General features: G+C 43.9%; 1 protein-coding gene across 3 annotated transcripts in view; it reads right to left on the reverse strand.

Moving 5' to 3' along the window:
- The window catches only part of EXOSC7 (exosome component 7), a 36,238-nt gene that overhangs the window by 4,125 nt on the left and 7,389 nt on the right, over nucleotides 1-24,724 (reverse strand). For 2 of the 3 annotated variants that reach the window (XR_004249340.2, XM_032161834.2), the window contains exons 2-7: nucleotides 20,275-20,376; nucleotides 19,872-19,966; nucleotides 12,298-12,463; nucleotides 8,004-8,074; nucleotides 3,838-3,961; nucleotides 2,000-2,155 (exon numbers count right to left, since the gene is read on the reverse strand). Coding sequence is in view for 2 of the 3 variants with exons in the window: in XM_032161834.2 (XP_032017725.1) it covers nucleotides 2,000-2,155; nucleotides 3,838-3,961; nucleotides 8,004-8,074; nucleotides 12,298-12,463; nucleotides 19,872-19,966; nucleotides 20,275-20,376 (714 nt within the window). In the remaining variant the exon portion in view is untranslated. Of the gene's footprint in view, nucleotides 1-36; nucleotides 596-1,999; nucleotides 2,156-3,837; nucleotides 3,962-8,003; nucleotides 8,075-12,297; nucleotides 12,464-19,871; nucleotides 19,967-20,274; nucleotides 20,377-24,724 lie in introns of those variants that run through there. The other variant, XM_032161835.2, reaches the window with a different exon arrangement.

Below are 24,724 nucleotides of genomic sequence, written 5' to 3' on the forward strand. Positions count from 1 at the left end.
CAAAAAAAAAAAAAAAAAAAAAAAAAAGAGGGGGGGGCCTTTGGAAAGATTTTCCCATAACATTAGAAAAAGAAAAAAAAGTCTGAGTCTGTCAAATAGGGGTACTAATTATTTATATACATGAGGGTGGGGAGAGAGGACAACAAGAGATGAGATGGACAGGATGCCAGGACTTGAGAGGGCCTTGACGCCTCTGAATCCAGATGCAGGAAAGTAACTGCAGAGGCTAGGGGTGGCAGCCTACGCAACTACTCCCAAGGCTCTCAGCTCCACCAAGTCATTTTCCAGATTGCTGCATCCCTGTGTGAGATAAACAGTAAGACACGGCCACAGAGCTATAGTCCCCTGTCAAGAATTAGCAGACCTCATCCCCCAAACCTGAGGGGAGGACAAAGCTCAGCTAACTGAACAGAGCTCTGGTTCTGCCATCCATGACAGCCAGGGCAGATCTGGTTTATAAGGCTGACATTGCACAGTGGCTGGGAGCAGGGGCTCTGGACGCACACAGTCTTGGTTTAAATCCTAGATCCAGTATTTATGAGCAGGGAGGCCTGTAGGCAAGCTGCTTATCCTCTGTGTGTCTCAGTTTCCTCATCTGTAAAAATGAGGATAATAATAATAGTTACCTCACAGGTTGTTGAGGACTAAATGATATATTGAAAGCAGTGAAAACAGTATCTGGCACATAGTACGCACGCAATAAACTTTAGCTATTTGTTTACTATGCTTGTTGTTGCTGTTTATAGAAATTCTCATAAACTCTCCTGGGAGGGGGAAGAGTACCTTCTAAAACAAGGTTTGACAGTCCCTTGCCTAGAGGCCTTTGGTAGAATTTATGCAGCATTAAGTCTGGAGAAATTTGAACTCAGGGTGCTTCATGGAGCACAGAGAATAAGAGCTGCCATTAGCTGAGAACTGATGACATATCAGGCACTGTGACACGTGCTTCACCTCTACACCTCACATCATCCTAATAACAACCTCAGCAGTGTCTGGGCAGATATTACTATTATCAGTCCCACTTTGCAGATGAGGGGGACTATGGCCCAGAGCCAGGTTTGCAGCCAGGGCAGTACACCCTCACAGCCCATGGTTGGGAACTCCATGCTATATACAGTGCTCATTTTGGCCTTTTAAATAAGATGATAAAGAGAGAAAGTAGATGTCATGTTCTTGGATTCTCCAGTAAGAAGTCATTGTTTCTAAACACAAAAGAAGAGTGCTTGCTATTAAGCAATGATCTCTGGGCATGTGTGGTGGTATAGAGGTATGAATAATCAGATCCGGCTAACTCTGTTCCTGGAAGTTCAGTCAGTCAATCAGTCAGAAAGGTGAGGTGGATGTACGGGAAAGAAGGTCTGGGAAACAGGTGAGCAGGACCCTGTCCCTGCCCTGCGGGGCTTCCAGGCCAGTGAGGTGACAGATATGTGGGGCAAACAGGACAGAGAACTGTAGACGTGCCCTGATGGCTCTGCTAGGGATGGAGGCAACCCAACCCCACTCCAACAAGTCAGATATCTCACCATCCCTGCTTGTCTCCATTTAAACACTTCTAGAGCTGTAATGAATTTGGGAGACAGCCACACTTCAGCCCCTGCTTCCACCTTTACTCACCCACTTCAAGGGACAGGAAGCAGTGAGCCAAGAATTCCTTTCCCTCATCAAGTCACAAAGGCCTGCAATTTTGGAGTTACGAGTGGCTCTTTACATTATGAAACTCCAACAGTCTTATTTAGACACATAGAAATGAGATGGGGGGTACTTACTGAGGATAAGTAATGGTTACTAGTAGGCTCCTCACCTCCCAGTCCAGAGTATCCACCCCTGCAACCCCCTTGATTAGCTCAGCAGACCCCTGGCTCAAACCAGCTGTTCCCAAACCTCCAAGTTTGGGGTCAAGGCTGTGAATGGGGAGAATCCCCATGGTGTGACCAAGGGAGCAGGAAGCAGCAGGTACCCCGGCCAGGTCCCCACACCTTCCTCAGAACCAAGGCCTCACCTCCATCATCTCGAAGATGCTCTCTGGGTCCAGGCTGCCCTTCCCCACTTTCCTCATGCACGTCACAACTCCCTTGCTGGTCACCGACACCAGCAAGCTGGCCAGCGAGCAGGCCTCCTCCTGAAGAGTAGCATCCACCACATGCCGATAGCCAATCTGCAAAGGCAGGGTGCATGGCACACAGTGGGTCACGCAGGCCCCAGAGTCCCACCCTTGATGGCCTCGTGGTGGGAATCTCTACACCAGGCAAAGTATTCGCACTGGTCATTCCAGGTCTTATTTTAGAATCTGCTCATGAGGAAAACAGGTGAGGGAATGTTCAACAATTCTCACAGGCCACTGTGTGGGTGGTACAATAAAAACACGACATGGAAAAACAGGGCAAGGGGGTTTAAAACTAGAATTCAGAGACTATCCAAAGCAAAGGCCACCAAGGCTTTCCAACAGAGGGGCACAAGGGAGAAATTCACACACAAGACCACATGGATGTTTCACTGATGGCAAGGGGGAATCAAGAGGGTCCACGCTGAGGGACACCCTCAAGAACAAGCCAAAGGCTGGGCGCAGTGGCTCATGCCTCCCAGCGCTTTGGGAGGCTGAGGAAAATGGATTGCTTGAGCTCAGGAGTTTGAGATCAGCCCGGGCAATATGGTAAGACCCTGTCTCCACCAAAAATACAAAAAAAAAGCCAGATATGGTGGTGTGAGCCTGTGGTACCAGCTACTTGGGAGGCTGAGGTGGAAGGGTCGCTTGAGCTTAAGCCGGGGCGGGTGCAGGGGTTGCAGCAGAGGTTGCAGTGAGCCTAGATTGTGTTACTGCACTCTAGCCTGGGCAACAGAGCAACATCCTGTCTCAAAACAAATAAACAACAAGAAAGAACAAGCCGGCTAGGTGCGGTGGCTCATGCCTGTAATCCCAGCACTTTGGGAGGCCGAGGTGGGCAGATCACCCAAGGTCAGGAGTTTGAGACCAGCCTGGCCAACATGGTGAAACACTGTCTCTACTAAAAATACAAAAATTAGCCAGGCATGATGGCATGTGCCTGTAATCCCAGCTACTTGGGAGGCTGAGGCAGGAGAATTGCTTGAACCTGGGAGGCGGAGGTTGCAGTGAGCCGAGATCGCGCCATCGCACTCCAGCCTGGGTGTTGCAGCAAGACAGTTTCAAAAAAAAAAAAAAAAAACAAAGAAGCCAAGATCCAACATCCTGCTGTCTGAACACTTCACCACATCCTGTTCATGAAGTGATTTCAGTGGAATTAAACCTGACTTGTTTAGCTTTATTTTGGGATAATGAATCCTGAGTGGAATTAGCTACAATCCCAGTCAATAACCAATACAGGCCTCTTTGCATAGCCTGGGGCAGCATTAGTTATATATTACATCAGCCTGATGTTCAGCTCCACAGCCCTCTATGTGAAAACCACTCCTGATACCCAAGACCTGCTCCAACCTCCCATTTCATAGTGGGGCACAGTGTTCGCCACCCTGCCGCTACTCAACCACCCTAGACCCCATAGAGTTGAGGTAATTAAAGGACATGGTGCTTTCGTGAAGCACGTGGTGTGTGGAAGGAGCTTAACAAACTCTGGCTACTATTACTACAAACACACTCATGGCTCCCAGGACCACGTCGTATCTTCCAATTAAAAAGAAAAGAAAGAGCTACTCATGGTAGTAGTTTCTAGTATAACCAAATTATTGGATTTGGGTAAAAGCTACTTCTACATGGTGTGTGATATTACAACTTCTTAACTTATTAAGTAACCTCAGCAGGTTGGGATTAGAGGAGACCCACACCCACAAGGAAGATAAAAAGCATAAAATACAAGCTTATACCTTGCACAGAGTGACAATGCAGGGGACATTCTCCACACTTAGTCGTATGCAGTCATAAGGGTCATCAGACAATTCAATGTCCTTCGACCCCTCTTCATCCTCCAGAACTCGAACCCTTGGTATCCTGGAAGCAGAAGCACAATTAAAATTCCCACTTGGAGGAGGAAAAATAACTTCTTTTTAAGATTGAGAATAGGAGTTGGAATCCCTGTGTCTCACAAGAAAAAGATACACTATGCCTATTCTTTATCATCCTCATCCCTGTCATCCCTGTCAAAAGCATACAGGAGGCACCGCAGTGCAATGAGGAAAGGCATCTTTCAGAAAACGATGCTGGGTCAATTAGATATCCCAATGGAAAAAAAAGAATCTCAATCCCTACCTCACACCACACACACAAAGCCATACCAAATAGACCATAGATATAAAAAATAAAAGACAAGACAATAAAGCGTTTAGAAAAAAACATCTGCATGACCTTGGAGTAGACAACTATTTCTTGAACAGGATACAGAAAGGGAAAAAAGTTGGCCGGGCGCGGTGGCTCACGCTTGTAATCCCAGCACTTTGGGAGGCCGAGGCGGGCAGATCACGAGGTCAGGAGATCGAGACCACGGTGAAACCCCATCTCTACTAAAAATACAAAAAATTAGCTGGGCGTGGTGGCGGGCGCCTGTAGTCCCAGCTACTTGGAGAGGCTGAGGCAGGAGAATGGCGTGAACCCGGGAGGCGGAGCTTGCAGTGAGCCGAGATCGCGCCATTGCACTCCAGCCTGGGTGACAGAGCGAGACTCCGTCTCAAAAAAAAAAAAAAAAAAAAAAAAAAAAAAAAAAAGAAAGGGAAAAAAGTTACATATTCAATTATATTAACATCATGAACTTCTGTGTATCAAAAGACATCATTTAAAAACTAAAAATATAATCTGGGGAGAGAAAATACTATCTGACAGATTACATAAAGAATTCCTATTAAACAACAACAAAAAAGACAGCCCAATAGAAAAATGGACAAAAGATTCAAACGTAGAATATATTTGGATGTCTTCATAAAAGAGGCTGAGTAGCCAATAAACCAAGAAAAGGTGCTCAATGTAAATATCTATTAAAAATGCACATTCAAACTACACTGTGATACCAAGGCACAACCAAAATAACTATTTAAAAAAAAAAAAAGGGCCGGACATGGTGGCTCATGCCTGTAATCCCAGTACTTTGAGAGGCCAAGGCGGGAGGATCACCTGAGGTCAGGAGTTTGAGACCAGCCTGGCCAAGATGGTGAAACCCCATCTTTACTAAAAATACAAAAATTAGCTGGGTGTGGTGGCACACACATGTAATCCCAGCTACTTGGGAGGCTGAGGTAAGAGAATCCCTTGAACCTGGGAGGTGGAGGTTGCAGTGAACTGAGATCACACCACTGCAGTCCAGCCTGGGAGACAGAGTGAGACTCCATCTCAAAAAAAAAAAAAAGCAAGAGTTGACGAAAATGTGAAACAACCCAGAACTCAATATATGAACCCAGTGTATAATATACACTGCTGGTGGAAGTGTTAACTGGTAAAACACTTTGTGAAACTGGCTGCATCTACCGTAACTAAAGATAGCCATACCCTACAACCCAGAACACTCCTCCCTAACAGAAATAGAGAAATAATGTGCACCAAAGACATGCACAAAATGTTCATGATGCCCATCCCTATTTGTAATAGCCTCAAACTGGAAATGAACCAAATGGCCATCAACAGTAGACTGATAAACAACAGCAGACTGGACAGTAGACTGGATAAACAGCAGACTGGACAAAGTCACACAATGGAACACCATACAGCAAAAAGCAAGCTATGACTAAGGCAGCAACACAGATCTCTCAAAACACAATGCTCAGTGAATGAGGCAGACACAAAACAGAACATAGTATATGATACCATTTATATCAAGTATAAAAGTAATCTATTCTTTTAAGATGCTGGTTATCATCAGTGAGTGTAACTGCATGGGGGTACAGAAGGTATGGGATGCTTCTGGGGTGCTGGCAACACTCTGTTTCTTCAGCTGGGTACTGAAAAACACATTTAACCTACAAAGTCAATTCACTCCAGGCTGGGTTGGAGGACCCAGGAAGAAGAGGTGGTCCATCCAGCTACTGTAATGGAAACAGCATTGGTACTTTTCCCAGTTCCTCTAACAAAAGCCCCCCATGATTGAGCCCTGCTGGCCATCCATACACAAGGCAACATCTAGATCAGATCAGGGCAGCTTCAGCCAAAGAATGTTGACAAGGGCCAAGGAGTTCTGCAAGGGTCTTCGCCAGTTGGAGCCTTCCCATCAGAGGAAGTTCTTAAATACTAAGTAATATCCTATTTGAACAAGTCAGTCAACCATTTACACACTTACACACACACACACACACACACACACACACACACACACACACACACACAGTATCTCCCAATTTCCCAACCCTTTGGCTACAACATGACTGCGCAGAAGGGCTAAAGAATATCCTTGGTTGGCCTTTACCCTTCTAAAGGACCCTGAATATGCCAATAGTCTCTCCACATACCAGGGGGACTTGATGCCTTAGAGTCCCCATTCCTTGCTGCCTGCAGGGCTGTTCTTGGTCTGAGGATGAGACTATGGCTGTGCCCATGACAGGTGTCCTCCCCTACCTGAGCAGCTGGGTTAACCTTTCTGGTATACAGTTTGGCCAGCAACTCCCCCACAGCTAAACAGCCTTGTCTGATTCCCAATCTCTCTTTTTGCCTGGGTGCCTATAGGAACCAGCTGGCAGATGGGGAGTCATTTCTGAGGCTCAAGATACATCAGATGACAGCTTCCTTTCCTTCCCCAACAGGGCCCAAGCACCAGCCACTGCTGTGGGATCTGGGACGCAAGCTCCCACGGTGGCCAAGAGTGCCAGGCTCACATTTCAAATAGTCTCAACAAGGAGCCTAGTGGCACAGCTAGGCTAGTGGCACAGCTTTCATTCTCAGCAAATATTCCAGCTTGCAATTTTTGTCTGCTCTAAATTACACAGGGAGTCTAAACTCATCATAGAAAAGCTCTAAAAAAACAGGTAAATGTTATGTTGGCCAAAATATGAGCACTGAAAGATAATTACAATGATTACTTGGGGGTACATATTTCCAGACACATTAAATATAAGAACTACCAAAGTAAAATACAACAAACCAACAAACAAAAACCAGGATGAGAGTACTGCATTTAGTGAACAATTTTCCATATTAACATGCCTTTAAATAGGCTACTGTGTGAACTTCAGTCCCCTACATTGTGAAACTCAGGTTGTTTCCAGTTTCTTACCATTACAAAGCAGTGTAATGTTTATTCTAGGATGTGATGAACACCGTAGAATAAACATCTTTGCTCATTTATTCAATTATGTCCTTAGGTTATATCCCTAGAAGTTTCTAATCCTCATTTTTTAATAGGATCCTCTGTTACCTTAATGTAGGCTCTCTCATAGGATGAACACCCTATCCCACGTATTTACTCATAAATGCTGCAAATTTTCCTCAAAGTACTTAGAGCATAAAAGGGGGAAGATTAATAATCAAACAGTCAGAATAAATGTCAACTCCAAAAAAGCATAGCAACTTGTCCCTTCTACACAACCTGTTTGGAAAGCTGAACCATGTGGAATAGCCATTTCCTCTTCTTAAACCAAAGGGAAGCCTGTTACCCTGCTTTTAGAACAACATGTGTACAATCAAGCAATATGCAAGCACTTACTATGTGTCAGGTACTGTTCATGGTGCTAGGAATATAGGCAAGTACAAAACAGGCAAAATCCTTGCCCCCATAGAGTTCACCCAGTAATAGTATTTGGATAGTTGGCCTGTAGGTGGTGTCTACTCTTTTTGGCTTCTCTGTAGTTTTCTATTATTTTTCTAAATGGTAGGTGTCCATTTATAAAAATAACAATACAAAAAATAAATACAGAATATATGTACATATGTAGTTTTAATTTACGAAATCTATCTTTTCTGGAGTTTAACATTAGATGTCACCATTTTCAATGTTAAAATCCCCTGTTACCTTCACATATGAGCTACAACAGAAATTTCCTCAGTGTTCCATTACAAGTGTCCAAGTGTCTGCTCTGGTTCTCCACAGGTTCACAGAGCTGTTTCCAGGAAGACTTACCTTGTATTGAAGAGAGCAGCCTTTACAGCAATGGAAATGGCATCAAACAAATTTCCACCACATTCCAGCAGCTAAGGGAGACAGGAATTGAAAAAGGAAAAAAACCAAGCATCATTTATTACTTTAAGTATTACCCCAGTTAAAGGGCACTGCTTTTTTTTTGAGACAGAGTCTCGCCCTGTCGCTCAGGCTGGAGTGCAGTGGTGCAATCTTGGCTAACTGCAACCTCTGCCTCCCAGGTTCAAGCAATTCTCCTGCCTCAGCCTCCCGAATAGCTGGGATTACAGGTGTGCACCACCACCCCCAGCTAATTTTTTTATTTTATTGTTTCACCATGTTGGTCAGGCTGGTCTTGAAGTCCTGACCAAAAGTGATCTGTCTGCCTCAGCCTCCCAAAGTGTTGGGGTATAGGCATGAGCCACCACACCCGGCTGGGACACTAATTTTTTTTTTTCTTTCCCTATATCTATTCTGTGGTCAAGGACACTGATTTCTAAGAAATGCTGACTGTGTGTTTATAAAATAAAGATAACATGTGGCTGCTCTCCTGGCTAGCCATGTAGTGACTGCAACTCACTGACACAGTCCTTCATCCTAATTACAGGCACTGCCTTGTCATAGCTATGCTCACGTGGCCCATGCACACAAGGTCACAGTTGGCAGGGCTGTGGTACCAACACTCAAGAGGCCATGGCTTGTGGTGGGCTCCTCTCACAGGCACTTCAGGCAGTTGGGGCTGCCCTGAAGGTGGGACTGATCACCTTTATTTTGCCCCAGATAGCTCCCAATTGTACTCTAAGTGTTACTCCAATCTTTGCTAACACATGCCTGGCCTCCAAACAAGGAGAAAATGGTGGCTACTGATGTTGCAGCTGCTACTAGGTTCACATTTACTAGTGTAATTACCTCTTGTATGTAATGATCAATGTATATCTGATGCTCAGACATGAAATACTACATGTTTTACATTACTTATAATGAAGACTAAGGTCTCTCGACAAGCTTCCGCCCATGAGCGAAAGTGTTGAGTGCACTTACATGTGCTCATCTAGCAGGGAAAATTAGAGCACATTTAACTGGAAGGTGGCATATCCTTCTGTCCACATTTTAGAGAGGCCTTGGCCTGAGGTTATGGAATAAAGCCGACTGGGCTGCCCCAAATAAGAAAGGTGAGAAGTCACACGTAGAAAGAAAAGTCACATAGTTCTGTTTTTGTTTAGTTTATCTCCTCTTCAGTTGAACTGTGAACTCCTAAAGGCTGGGAGTCTGTAGTTTTGTTCATCCTTTTATCCCCAGAGCCCAACAGAAGGGGTGCTATGAAGAAGAAGGTTAGTGATTATTTGTGAAAGAACCCATCAAAAGACAGCCTCGTGACCAATCATCCCACCAAAGGTCAGCTGTGTGTTGTTAGTGCAGCCAAGTTCTAACAGTTTTCCCTCTTGGAGTAAAAACTGATGCCAGTAGAGAACTATAAAGAGCAAAGCAAAGTGAAATTTCCGTGAAGTTAAATTTTCACTCTCATAAAATAACCAAACTGGGGAAAAAAAAACAATACTGGAAACAGGTGGGTCATCTGACTGTAACAGGTTTGAAGTAAGTAAGTACGAAAACATGGCAGGGTGCCCAGCAAATATCTGTTTGAACATGGGCTCTGTCTGAGGCCTAACCAGACCAGCTGGTAAAAAGAAATTAGGAGGTTTCTTTTCTACTATCTTGCTTCAAGGATTGCTTCACAGATTTCCACCACCTCGCTTCAAACATGGACTCAATCTATTCAGTATATCATCCATCCACTGATGAAAATTATGTGAATGCCAAAAATGGATCAGCCTCATCAATAATATAATTTTCAAAAATACTTTTCTAATTCATTAAAAACTTTTCTGAAAATGACAACTTTTTTTTTTTTTTTTAAAGATGGATTCTCACTCTGTTGCCCAGGATGGAATGCAGTGGCACCATCTCGGCTCACTAAAACCTCTGCCTCCCAGGTTCAAGCAATTCTCTTGCCTCAGTCTCCCCAGTAGCTGGGATTACAGGTGTGTGCCACCATGCACAGCTAATTTTTGTATTTTTAGTAGAGACAGGTATTTCACCACATTGTCCAGGCTGGTCTCAAACTCCTGACCTCAGGGAATCCATCTGCCTTGGCATCTCAAAGTGCTGGGATTACAGGCGTGAGCCACTGTGCCTGGTCAGAAAACGACATTTTAAAAGCTCATGTCTTCTTCCAAAATAAGCAAAACCCTTAAAAAATTTTTTCAGAAGAAATCCAAATGCCAGGAGTCTTAAAAAGAAAGGTCGACAGATGACAGGGACACAGTGCACATTCTCCTGGATACTCCTGCACACCAAGTATCCCCTGCTCACTGAAGAGGGTTGCTTCTGAGCTGAGATAATGTCCCAGTAGTCATCAGTTTTGTAAAAGCCTTCCCTAACAGAACGGGCTTCTGTTGCTTTGACTTTAACTGACTGAATCAAAAGCACATCAGTCCCCATCACTGGGCCATCCTACAAAACTACAAGTGTGCATGAATACTGAGGATGAACACAGGATTACAAAAGGACAAATGCAGTGTGCCACAACACTTGTGTCTTAACTTTCTCTAGTGGGGAAGGGGAGGGGACATAAAGTTCTTCAGACACAGGATGGAACTGGAGAGTTCACATCATGGGGCTGCACCTTCCTGGGCAACTATGAAGCCTGCCTCTACCGTCCTCAGTAAGGACTACAGGCTGCCAGGTCCCACCTCCTCAAACCTAGGACCTGAAAAATTGCCAACTTAGTAGGAATCATACTACAAGGTACATCCCACTTACCAGAGATGGAAAAAAAGCAAATAGATTTGTAATTTCATTATTTTTACCTATTAGTGGTAGCATTGCAACAGTAACCTGTTAGATAATGGTTACCACTGCTACCTTTTGACTATACTCCATCCAATATCAAATTAATTTAAAAATATCTAGAAAGCTCCACCCTGTCTCAATAGAGCCAACATGCAGAGCCAGGCTGTTTCTTTTCATGAAGCTCACCATCAGTTCACAGATCTCCTTTATCTGCACATTCATTAAAGAATCTATTTGGCCAATAGCTTAGCTTTTTGTCCTTAATCTGAAATGGAAGATGTAGTTGCTAATCTCAAGGTTCAAAACAGACCCAACAAGAACCTGTATATAAACAAGCAACCAACTGCTACATGATTATACAAAAGCAAAATTAAGGCCAGGCACGGTGGCTCGCACCTGTAATCCCAGCACCTTGGGAGGCCGAGGCAGGTGGATCACTTGAGGTCAGGAGTTCCAGACATGCCTGGCCAACATGATGAAACCCCATCTCTACTAATAATACAAAAATGAGCCAGGCATGGTGACATGTGCCTGTAGTCCCAGCTACTCAGGAGGCTGAGACATGAGAATCAACTGAACATGGGAAGCAGAGGTTGCAGTGAGTCAAGATCACGCCATTGCACTCCAGCCTGGGTGACAGAGCGAGACTCCATCTCAAAAAAAAAAAAAAAAAAATGAATTAGAGCTACACAGAGAAGTTACTGTCGAGTGCCAAAACCTGGGTAGAGGAGTATTTGGGAGGCAAAGTACAAGGGAAGAAATGAAGGGCTGGACTCAAAAGACTCCCAGGGGAGTAGACTGTGTGTGGGAGGAGGCAGGGCCTCTGGGGCCTCACCCAGGAAACTAAGGGCAGGCAGGTTCTGAGTTGTTTAAAAGAAACGATGGCACAGTGAAGTCAAACCAGGTGTTCACATCATACAGACCTGGCTTTGAGACTCAACAGCACTACTCACAAGCTGAGACCTCTTGAGCTAGCTACTTTACCTCTCTCTGTCTTAGTTTCCTCCCTTATAAATGGGAAATACAACAGTGTCCATTTGCAACAGGTTTATAAGGTTTAAATGAAAATGCATGTAAAGAGCTAATCATCCTTCCACACAGAATGTACCAACCTGTTTAAATTCTGCCCATCAACTCTGTCTGGCACCATCCAGAGACCATCTCTTGTTTTATTCCTCCTGGACAACTTTTATGGGCAATTTTAGGTGCTACCATGATATGACTATAATTTTATTATAGAATGGCATTATATATATGCTGCTTACATCTATGTTGTATTTAATTTTTAAAAAAATTATTATAGGAGACCATCTTTTCCCAACTAATCCCACCCTATAAGTTGAAAGCATCCACCTGAAGAGGAAAAAAGCGCTGGAAGGAAAGTAGGCCAACTAGTCTTTCCAACAAAGGTAGAATGTGGCCAGTACAGCACAACAATACTCACCAGCACATCCACATAGAGAACCCAGCAGTGCTCCCGAGGACCAATGCAGAGGGTCTTTAGGTCAACACTGCTTTTATTGTTAAATATCCGATAGAGGGTGTTAGCGATCTCGGTGCCAAGGTCATCACCTCCTCTACCTTCAAATTCAGGGGTAGCACTGGCTGAACTATACAAAACAGAAACAAAAAAACTGGGTGAGTCTTTCCAAGTGCAAAAAGCAAAGAGGTAAAGCTTTATTCCAGTTTCCCTGTAGAATGCTGGAAGAGCCAGCTGCTCGACAGAAAGTCACTGAGATGAGGAAAGGATGGCATCTGCCACTTTTCCTGACTCCAGACACATGTAATGAACCAGACCAGCACCGTGACCTGGATTTGTCAGTGTGTGTGATGGGATTTCCCAACAGCTTCTGACAGAAGCCATCTTTAGTCAAAGAGAAACAGGAGAGTGATGGTAATGTGAACCTCGGCCGATAATAATTAACTCCCTTATCTTCAGAGTATAATAAATACTCTTGTCTGGCAGGCCCAGGAAACTGAGAGGCCTAGGGAATGAAGCAGTCTGGGTTACAGAGGGGTTTCGTCATATACACCACCTCTAGTTTCACGGCTTTAGAATACACTACGACACTCTCAATATAAAAACCACAATGTAAGTACAATAACCTTTCTTAAAAGACATGTATGATAGTATGTCAGAGCTTTGTCAGAAACTTTAGATATCACTGTACTGAAGAGAAGGAAAATGAAAGAAAGCAAGGGAAAGATTGTTGGCTCATAAGTAGTAGGTTACCTCCTTCATTTGATATTTTTCAAGAGAAAAACTTTTTTTTCCCTTTTTGGCTTCTTGATATTTATGCCCGATAACCTCAACAAAACTAACAGGATTCAACATTAGCCACCCTAAAAACACTGAAGTGTTTAACAGGACATTTCCAAGAGTTTTGGCTTAATACAAACAAACCCTTAATATGTATATGAGGTAAGTAACATTATAGTAATCATTTTACTGTAACAATAAAGGACTAGAAAGGTAAGAAGCCGGTGGTTTCAGCACAGACTCTATAAAATCACATACTAAAGCCTTCTGACCCCTCGCCCATCTGGAAGGTACCCAGCCCTGTACCAGCTACCGGAGACCTAGAGACTAAGTGAGGTGGATGCAGACCCAAAGCCAGCAGTTCCAGTGAGGTAGGGGAGTTTCACGATAGGGAGCAAACAGTGAGGTGGAAGGGGAAGGGGGGCACCAGAGTGTCAATTAGCGTTCAGGTTTAAAGGAGACCTCAAACCTGGGATGAGCAGAGCTGGTCAGGCCAGAGAGGCAGGAAGATTCCAGGCAAAGCAAAACCTGTGTGAAGGCCCATGGCAGTGCCTACCCCATTTGTATAACACTAAAAGAAATCTCACTTAGTAATATAGGTGGAAGAATTAATCCCAAAATAATCAGACTACGTTGTTACATAAAATTTTGCCTCTCTAATTATATATTCTTCCTTTACCATTGTGAGCCAGCAGAATTCCCTTTAAAGTCCCCAAGAGAGACTTCATTACTGCCATAGCAACCTCGCTGTTTCCTGCCTTTGCTGGACTCAGGCATTGAGCCAAGAAAAGCAGCTCATTTACGGTGAAATAATCAAGTCAACAGGGACCAAGTTTTTACTTTGCACAACCAGCAAAACACAACCTGTTTCTAATTTAAACATTAAGCAATCAATATTAAGTCCCCTGTCTTAAGTGCTTAAAAATACATCTACAGAGATTTCTGTGTACACAAATCCAGCCAGAGATGCTTACGCTCAAAATGTTTACCTTTTCCTGAATGTAGTGGGCACATCCTCCTGGGTGTGATTAATTTCTTTGGGATTAATGCACTAACTCGTCTACAGCCTTGGGAGACGATTTATAGAGCTTCCCAGGTCCAACTGTCTAAATTAATCTACCTATAAAAGCATGCATGCCCCTGGCCAGGCGCAGTGGCTCACGCCTGCAATCCCAGCACTTTCAGAGGCCAAGGCGGGTGGATCACCTGAGGTCGGGGGTTCGAGACCAGCCTGACCAACATGGAGAAACCCCGTCTCTATTGATAATACAAAAATTATCTGGGCGTGGTGGCACATGCCTGTAATCCCAGCTACTCGGAAGGCTGAGGCACAATAATCACTTGAACCCGAGGCAGAGGTTGCGGTGAGCTGAGATCGCACCATTGCACTCCAGCCTGGTCAACAAGAGTGAAACTCCGTCTCAAAATAACAACAAACCCAAGCCCCATTGCTTTTTTTTTTTTGACACTGGGTGAAAGTGGAAATTTTTACCTATTTTTAAATGGCTTAAAACACACACATAGACACACCCATTCTTCCAGCATAGCCAGCAGTCAGACAGAGAGGAAGGTTTAGAGACTCATGAGCCCATGGAACTCTCCTGTGTCTGGATGGTGTCGTAGCTGTGCAGTGACTCTGGGGAGGAGGCTAGGAAAACGGAAGGCAATTGTTCAGGGTGGGGGATGGGGTACAATGCTTTAAGTTAACATAAGAAAGCCAGAGACCCCATATTCTGCTGATGTGTGAAGACAAAGGCTGGAGTAGAGAAATGAGGATTCCACTTCACTACTGGGCACTCACAGCCCAAGGACTCTTTCTGACAAATTTAGACAGAAATGTAGACCTGGAAAAGGCCTCAGAGACCATCTCCAGAGGATAAAAACCCAAATGCCTATAGGGGTCAGCAAGGTTACTACATGTATCTTAACAAAGGGCCACATATAACTAATAGAGAATGATGGAGGCTGTGGCAAACTTTCTAGCCCTGATTTAAGGTCCACCTTAAAAAAAAAAAATCCCTACGTGAAACAAAAATCTCACAGGTGGGATCTGACCTGTGGGATGACACCATGCGGCCCCAGATGGTCTAACTCTCTCATTTTACAAGAAGGCAGACCTTACCTTTTTTTTTAATGTTTAGTATGAGCTAGACACCACTCTTAGTACTTTAGGTGTATTAACTCATTTAATGTTCACAACAACTCTAGGAGGTATTGACTCCATTCTAGAAACAAGAAAACTGAGTCACAGAGAGGTTATGTAATTTGTCCAAGGCCACATGATGACTGTGCCTGGTAAGCTAAAATTCTAACCCAGGCAGCCTGGCCCTTATCTTCTATGCTTCCATGTACTCTCCTTGAATCTGTAATTTGGCAAGCTTGGTTTATAGTCTAACATTAGTCAGATTCACTTTCCTTGGTTTTACCTTTTGCCTCAAGGAAATGAATGTATGCTTTGGTCTTGGAACTTATCACTAGACAACAAATGTTGGAGTCAAGGAATGTTGACCAAGGAAGCCCTAAATAAAAAGCTGCTCTGCTCTGTTAGACAGAGAGAGAAAGAAAACACAGGCTGGTAATTGTAGCCGCCTGCTCATATGCATAACAATCTACTCCTTCAGTGGGGGGTGTACACACTTGGTCTTTTGGGCATAAAACCAAATGCTTTCTGCATTTACCAAAACCAATTCTGACCCTTCATAAAGCATGACCAGTCCCTCTTCCAGAGTTGTGGGAAATTGTTTACTGAGCTGGATAAACTAATTAAGATCCTGGGAATGCTACCCCTCCCAGCTCTCCACCCCTTCTGACTCATGACCTCTACCCTCCTGCTTGGAACATCTCTGGTTTGACTGGGGTAGGTTGAGATCGAGGCCATGCCTACCTGGAAAGGGACTCTAGACACTGGGCCCATTGTTGCTTGCCTGGCAATCAATCTAGCCTACAAATCTATGAAGTCTACAGTCAGGTCAGGCCAGGGCCACAGCAGAAAAAGTGATCTAGTGGGTATCTAGGCAGGGCTGACCTGGGCCTTACCCCTCCAGTAGTCATCTAGCCCCAACACAGGCCCTAAGGCTGATTCCTCTGTGTATACATGTGCTCATTTCTGAGCCTGCAGAAGCCTCCCTGTAAATGGGTACCAGACCAATAGTAAGTACATTCTGAGCTTTTCATCACAAGCCTTTGTTTGAAGTTTCTGCGAGAGTTATCTCATCAGCTTGGGAGACTTTGATTACAATTAGCCTCAAAAGGCTTCTGCAGGTTGCCTCTCTGCTTTGTACCCACCCTAGCCCTTCAGCCAGGAACAGTGTCCCCTTTAGCAGCACTAAGCAGGCAAGGAACCCAGATATAGTGACTCTAACCACCAATGCAGGCTTGAAGATTCTGGTTCAATTTTAGTGAAAAATACAAGTGTTCACATTGAAAAATAGTTAAGATCCCAAAGGGAAGTGACAAGTGCAGAGTATACTGAAACATTTATGAATGAAAAATGTTCTCCTAAACTCCCCTAGTTAAAAACCCAAGCCTCTCTGAGAAGCTAAACCACAGTCCTAAACCCACCAACACAATGGTCAGAGAACTGAGAAGCAACTTGATGGCTCGCCGCCTAGTGGCAGCGCAGGGTGACACACCAGCTCACTAAAATCTTACCTTCCTTTGGGCTTTAGATAGAAACCACCTTTTCCTAAAGTTTCCAAGTTCTCATTTAAAATAGCCTACTCTCAGCTACAACCAGCAAACCAAATATATGAAAAGGTCAGATTTTGCTCCCAGTTTAGAGTGCTGCCAGGCATCTCTGGAGCAGGGCTCAGGGTCAGTGCAGCAGTCTTTCCAAAGGGCTGTGAGGGCTATATCAAAGATTTTTCGTCATTCCCAAGAAACAGGGTAAATTATGGAGGTGGTGAGAGTGTCTATTTTGGCTCCATGTATTACCATCCCAAGTAGACAAAACCAAGTGAAATGAGTTAGCAGAAAATCAATTAGTTTTCTGAGACCTCTCTACCCCTGGCAATTTAATTAAAACTGGAAGTTGCTAACAAGAAGTTAAATTAAACTAGAGTCAGAACAGCAGAAGAAACCCTCACCACCATCACCACCACCACCGTCACCACCACCATCACTACCAATTTCTTTCCTTCTACTGGGTAGCAACTATGTTTCGGCTTGTGGATAGGCAAATGCCTTGAGCTCTCCAGCAGAGGCCTTACGCCTGGAGTCCAGGTGGGAGTGGGTGTGTGGCACCCTTATTGTTGGGCACATCCACAGGTGTCCAGAAGCCATTCCTATTCACTGATTCAGAATAAAAGGACACACTTGTTTATGCAATTAAAATAATTATGCTCCTTGAAGACTCAATTGAGGTTCAGATACAGGTGGCAGCCATCAGTGCTTGGTAACCTCTCCCATCTCTGTAGGAAATGGGGTTTTGTGACTCTCTCATGGTGATTCTACTTGCCGGGCTGATTACATTAGCTGACCCACTTAAAGAGGCTAAAGTGTGCCACTTTGAGACTGTCCATCTTGAGAAATCAATTCAGGAGAACTACCTAGATACTGGAGCTCTTAGGCCTGTGGGGATCCTTTTGAGACCCACAGAGGAGGAAAAGAGATCAGCAGGCAGCCACTCTAAGCCAGGAAAGATAGGCTACTTCTAGAAGCCAGATCTTGGGAAGAGGCAACTCAAAGGATCCTCTCACACTAAAGTCACTCTTCCTTTACAGCTGGGACAAGAAAGGGATAAGAGCAGCAGGCTAACCTGGAGTCATATTTAGACACAGAGCCACAATGAAATGTATCCCCTATACCAAGCATCTGAGGGCAACACCCTCTCTTTGGTGTAGTTGGGCCGAATGTCTTTGGTCTGCCTAAAATGAATGAGGTAGAAGGTAATGAAGGAGATGAAAAAGAAAGCAAATTACAGTTCCTCACACATTGCCGGCTCCTCGGTGACTGCTTACTGCATTGAATTAGGCAGATCAAGGCCACCAGAGGCATTCTGCTTCCTCCAAGAACAAAGGAAAAGATGAGCTGGGGACTTGAACAAGGTCACCATCATCCACAGTAACTTAAACGATGGGCCAATTCCATGGGACAACTCAGGCTGGTGAGAGAAGATGAGCAGAACCAGGAGAGACGACTTGGGGGACCAGAGCAGGGGACAGGAATGGGCTGGAAAAAAAACTGACCAGAAAAATGAACATGGATAGTTCTTGGACTCCCCAAGAGCAGCCCTCCAAAGCTGGCTTCCATAGGCAACATGAAGTAAAATGAGCAAAGTTTCACAGGTTGGACAGACCTGAGCTGGCATTTTTAGCTTTGTAACCCTGGGAAAGTCACTTACCCTCTCTGAACTCATTTGTCATTTCTCTTATAGGAGTACTGTGAGAATCAGCTTCCGTGTATGGAAGTTCAGACTGGAAGACGTAACTCACCCTACAAAAGTGGGTTAACATTTGTGCAGAAAAGGGCTGCCATTGCAGTCCAAGGCTGCTATTTTCAGAAGGGTCTGTTTGCAGGGTTGGCCTTTGGCTGGCATCGGGAACCTGGCTCTCAGACTATTCCCAGTCAATAGTAAACTGATGGGGGTAGTCCACTGTGCCTATATTGTGCAAATAATATGATTTATGCTGAACATTTGCTTTCCTTTAGAAAACTTCATTATGTATTAAGCATCGAGTGTCTATGTGACCAGCCCCCAGTAAAAATCCTGGGTGCTGAGTCTCTAATGGGCTTTCCTGGGCAGAAATGTCACAAATAAGTTACTGCATTTTCACTGCTGTAATAAACCTTAGCTGTGAGTATCACTATATGCTAAGCCTAGCAAATCTCTAAATGTGGAGGTGGTCTTGGGGATCTTGATACAGGGTCAATATTATATACCTACACCCAGCATGAGCCCACAGAGATCCTTACCCACTTCAAGAAGGCCTGGCTTCCAGAAGCAAAGTAACTGATGGAAGACAGGACCTGGCCAGCAACCCAATAAAAAGCCCCAACCCCTAGAATGTGGAGCTAATAATACTTATTGAACTTATTGACAAAATAAGGAGAAATAACACTTATTGAAAGCCCACTGGGAGTCAGTCACTGTGCTAGGTACTCACTCTATTCATTTCCTCTTCATCACCATGGTATTATTTATTATCCTCATTTTTTAGATGAAGAAATTTGGCCACAGTGAGACTGAGTAACCAGCCTGAGATCACAAAGCTGGCCAGAGAAGGAAGTCACATTCTGGCCCAAGGCTGGCTGCAGACACTGCAGAGCCCTCTCCCTTCTCAGCACCCATACTGCCTGCCTAGCTGCCACTTCCTCAGCCTGTCAGGCTGCTTGACTGACCCCAGGCTTCATCTGTCAAGCAAATCATGAACAGTTTTCTGCAGAACTAGAGTAGGAAGAGAAACAGCACATTTTAGATTGAATGATCCTTACTGTGTATGTTATTTTTCAAAGCACCATAACACAATCATTTCATTTGACCCTCATCACAATCACGTGCTAGGCTGCCTGGCAGATGTCCTCCTTTATTGGACAGGGAAAACAAGGCCAGCAATAGCCAGGTGGTTAAGACTAGGGCAGGACTCAAGCCAAGAGTCCTGACTATGTACCTGGCACACAGGAGGAGGTCAGCAAACGCCTGCTGGATGGTTGAATGATAAGTATAAAAGTAGGTTCAACGGCAAACTAGAGGTTCATTTTCTGAATCTTCATCTTTAAAATCATTTTTCTTTAGAAATACCTGCATAGACAGTACTGACCAGTCAACAAAGAACTCCAAGTAGCCTTCATTTGGTTTCTCCAGCTTCGGCGTCCCCATTTCTGCTTTCACTCCCACCAAGATGTCTGTGTGACCCTGCAGACACATGTGAGAAGAGTCCTCACTCAGGGTAGGCAGCCAGGCACTCCACCACCTCCCTCCTCTTCTGGACATACACCCCTGGGGGACTCTTTTAGGGGCAGTGCTAAGACTTGGAAAGTGGTCTTTGGAAGAGGTGAGCAGTCTTTTCAGATCTGGATAGACCCCCCCTCCCTGAGTTTGGCTCAGATCTTCGATTTCCCCAAGAGCAATTTGCATTCCAAGAGCCAGGCGGCGTCAGCAGCTCATTCCTTAGGGCCTACTCACTTCTCCACCTGGGCTTGAACCATGGTCACAGTACTCACCAGCTTGACCCTGGCGGACCCACTGGTGTTGGACACCACATCGGTTTCCACTTCGACACATCGGTAGTCCTCACAGCCACGGCCATCCACACGGAGGTCTTCCTAGGTGTTAACAACCACAATCCTATAGCTGTCACCCCAGACCAACAATAGACTCCTAAACGGACTCACCCATTTTCCCCCTAGAGAAGATATATGCAGAATATCTCTTTTCCTCTTAGTGGATGATCTAAAATTCTGTCCTTGTAGCTAACAACAACATTACTATTTACATATGAGGAAATGGAGACTCAGAAAAGCTGGGCGACTTGTCCAAGGTCCTACAGCTAGTGAAAACAAAGCTAGTTTTCCATGCCAGTTGTGTCTGATTGCAAAATCTATACTACATACCGCTATACAGAATATGCACACAAAAACAAGATCTGAACAAGAGACAAAGTAAGTCACCTCTCTCCAAATCTGCAATTCTTAAATTGCACCAAGAAGTATATGTTGTCAGAGCTACAGGGTACAATCATCTCAACTGAAGCCCTCCTACCCCTAAAACTCAACAAGATCTACTGGGTAAACAGTGAAAGACACCTAATCTTCTAAAGAGGCAGCCTCTACAACAGGTCAACAAACTAAGGTCCCTGGTTTTTGTAAACAGTTTTACTGGAACACAGCCATGCCCACTTGTTTAGGTAATGTCTATGATTGCTTCTGCACTACAAAAGCAGAGCTGAGTGGTTGGGCCAGAGATATGACCCATAAGGCCCCAAATCTTTACTATCCAGTCCTTTACAGGAAGTTTGCTGACTCTTTTGGCAGAAGATGGTTTTCAGGGTGGTCTACGCGCTGCCTGTTCCTTCTGCCCATTTATTTACTCCTTCAATTACTTATATCAGTACAACTCATTGGTATCTTTTATGCTATGGTTATAATCTACTACTATCATTAGTTATTTTGCTGCTCAAAGTGTTCCAAATTTGGCCACTGGGGGCTTCTTTGGATTAGTTTTTGTGCTCTTTCAACATGCCTCCAACTTTTTGTGAGTAATTATCTACTTTCTGCAACCCAAGATCTCTATCCTCTTGTGTTTTCTCTGCCCAGCCCTAGGGATCAAGCCTTTCTCCAAGGAGCCCTGGTTGCTTTTATTGGGGAATGGTACTTAAAACCAGAAACTAGGCTCTAAGTTCATTGCTGTTGGAGTATTATTTATTCCAGAACTTCTCAGCAGACAGAGCTAGAAAACACAGGTGTGTATACAAACCACCCCCACCACACACACACAAATCTATGTTTAATTCTGTATCTATCTACATATCTATTAAAAAGCCGTGGGTTCATACTGATACATCAATTCCAATCTAACCTCACATGGTTCATCCTAACCTTCCTGTTTCTTATTTGTAACTTCTTTCTCAAAGAAGGAGAAGGCTGGCTCTTATTATCTACCATGTATTTCTGTATTTGTTCAATCTTAGTATACACAGTTTCTGAACTTCTAACTCATACCCCTGTGAGAAACAAATTTACTAATAGCACACAGTATTTGTATAAAGTTGTCTTTAGCCTCATAGTATCCAGCCAAAATACTGTTTTCCAGTTACTTGAGTTCCTTTCTTCCACGTGCCCTTCAGTGTGGTTACATTATTCACTTGTAACACAGGCTCATTTGTAACTTGTAACTTTTTTTTTAGACTATGGCTCTGTCGCCCAGGCTGGAGTGCAGTGTGGCACGGCTCACTGCAACCTCCGCCACCTGTGTTCAAGCGATTCTCCTGCCTCAGCCTCTGAAGTAGCTGGGATTACAAGCACGTCACCATGCCTGGCTAATTTTCATTTGTAAATTTTTGTATTCCATTTTGGGTTCCCCCACATCATGGTTACATTTAATTACTTATTTACTTTCTGGGTTTGTGAGCTATCACTATAGTTCTAAGAGACAAAACTCAGAAAAGTATGCTCAGAGAAATGTCACTCTCCTCCGTACTATGCTATTTTCATGCCCCTTTCTTCCCATTCACCCCGTTTCTCTTTAGTTTCCGGTTTATCTTTCTTGTATTTCCTCTGTACAAATAAGCAAATACATGAATTTTTAAATATCCCCTTGTTTCTTATATGAAGGATGGAATACTATAGATACCCTTACTTGTTTTTTTTTTAAACACTTAACTATATATATGCAGGAAATCATTCCACATTGGCTCATGGAGCTCCTTCTCATTCTTTGAAAACATTTTTCAAAAGCAGTTTTTTTCAGAAAAAGAATCATTAGTTTAATCAGATTCTCCAAGGAGTTGATGCTTCCCAGAAACATAAAAAATAAAAATAAAACACTGCTCTAAAGTATGTGACTGACAGTTTATCTTTAAACTGCCTGGCTAACTGCATATGTGACTGACTTTTTTGAGAAATTAAACAGAAAAAGCAAAACACTGAGGCACCACACAGTACCAGTGATCACCCTCTGCCATACTTACTTCAGGTCTTTCACCCGTTTAACTTTTCAATGACAGAAAATAAACATCACAAATCAGGTGGAAGGTCCTGTGCAGCCCATCCTTTCCCAGCACCTTTCCTCCCTGGAAGATATCCCTATCTTGAGTCTGGAGATGGATTCAAAAAGCAACAGAATTTCAAGTCTAGGAGAGTAAGACTTTGGGGTAGAACTGCAGAAGGAGATCCCTCTTCACTGGAGGACCCATAACTATGTAACTGTGTCTCTTCCCAACCTCACCCGTAGAACCTGAAGGCTTTCTAGCTCAATCTCTGACACTCCACCCCTCTCCACCTCCATGTGCCCCACTCCCCAGCTAGGAATGTGAAAACCCAGCCCAGAAACGTTATTGACAAGAAGTTCTTCGTGGGGTGTAAATATGGTATAAGTATGAACAATCATTAGCAACACGACTCATGGTTCCAAGCCAGCTCCTGGCACTAACTAGCCACTTGACTTAGGACAAGCCCCTTCCCTCTCTGGATTAGTTTCCTCATTTGTAAAAGATGGAGATTAAATTAGTCTCAAAGTGATTCTCTAATTCTACAGATCTATAAATTAAAATGGCTGTAATTATTTGCAATAAATAATAGCAGCTGCTATTTACTGTGCATTTACTATATACCAGATAACGTGCAAGGAATACTGCAGTTAATGCATTTAATCTTTTCAATAATCCTATAAGTTAGTGTTATTTATTCCATTTTACAAATGAGAAAATTGAGGTTAAAAGATGTCAAATGAATGGCCCAAGTTCACACAGCCAGTAAGTAGCATTTAAGCCTCAAGTCAGAGCTCTTAACCACTATGCTACACAGTCCACTGCATTGTAAAGGATGTCTTCACTTTACAAAAGGGCTCAGCACAGACCTCCTTCATAGGATAAATTGGCTGGCCACAAGGTCACAGGGTTTACCACTGCTGCTTCTTCCTTTTTTTTTTTTTTGAGACAGGATCTCACTCTGTCACCGAGGCTGTAGTGCAGTGGTGATCACTGCAGCTTCAAACTCCTAGGCTCAAGCAATCCTTCTACCTCAGCCTCCTGAGTAGCTAGGACTACAGGCACATGTCACCATGCCCAGCTAATTATTATTTTTTTATTTTTATTTTTTGGTAGAGATGGGGTCTTGCTATGTTGCCCAAGTTGGTCTCGAACTCCTGGCCTTAAGAGACCCTCCTGCCTCAGCCTCCTAAAGTGCTGGGATTACAGGCGTGCGCCACCACATCTGGTCCAACTACTGCTTCTAAAATATCACTTGCTCTGAAACATTAGTCACACCTCTTTGTACTGAAAATGTACTTGGTCCAGGAAGAAACTGAGCCTCATCAGATACTGTCTTTCCAGACTTTAATTCACTCTCTGCCTCCTGGGGGAAGGCTCAGGTGATAAGTAAAAGATAAATGAAAAGCTACAAATTTTCCTTTCCAAGCATGCATCATTTTTTTCCATAGAAAAAAAGCATAGGAGGAAAACAAACCAAAAAACCAACCTAACCAGTCCATGAATCACTGTACCCAAGGCAACTTTTTTTTCTTTTTAACCCAGTTTTCCTTATAAAAGGCTTAGGAAATTGTCCAAACCTGCCTGGCCTAGCACAGAGCCTGGTGCCCTACCACAGTTTTTATTTATCTGCAGCAGTCAGGAGCAAAGGAATTAATCCATGTGTGAACACTTAAATAGGAGTTACCCTGAAGTAAAAGCTCCATTTTAAAACTCAAGAGATGTCAACAGCATGGAGTGGTGTCCTCTCCTTCTCAGCAGAGGAGACTGATGTGCCTCTAGATCAAGGGCTTCTGGATGCCAGGAAAGCTCTTGGTGACTTTCATAGCTGTTACCCATGTGATCACAACAACCCTACCAGTAGGGTGTGGTGTGGTGGAAACAGCCACCTTCCAAATTATACTTAAATCTCTGCTGTCACATGCCAGTTTTGTGACCCTGACCTCAATAGCTCTAAGCCTGTTTCT

Source organism: Hylobates moloch, unplaced genomic scaffold (assembly GCF_009828535.3).
Source record: "Hylobates moloch isolate HMO894 unplaced genomic scaffold, HMol_V3 SCAFFOLD_8, whole genome shotgun sequence".
Classification (NCBI taxonomy): Eukaryota; Metazoa; Chordata; class Mammalia; order Primates; family Hylobatidae; genus Hylobates; species Hylobates moloch.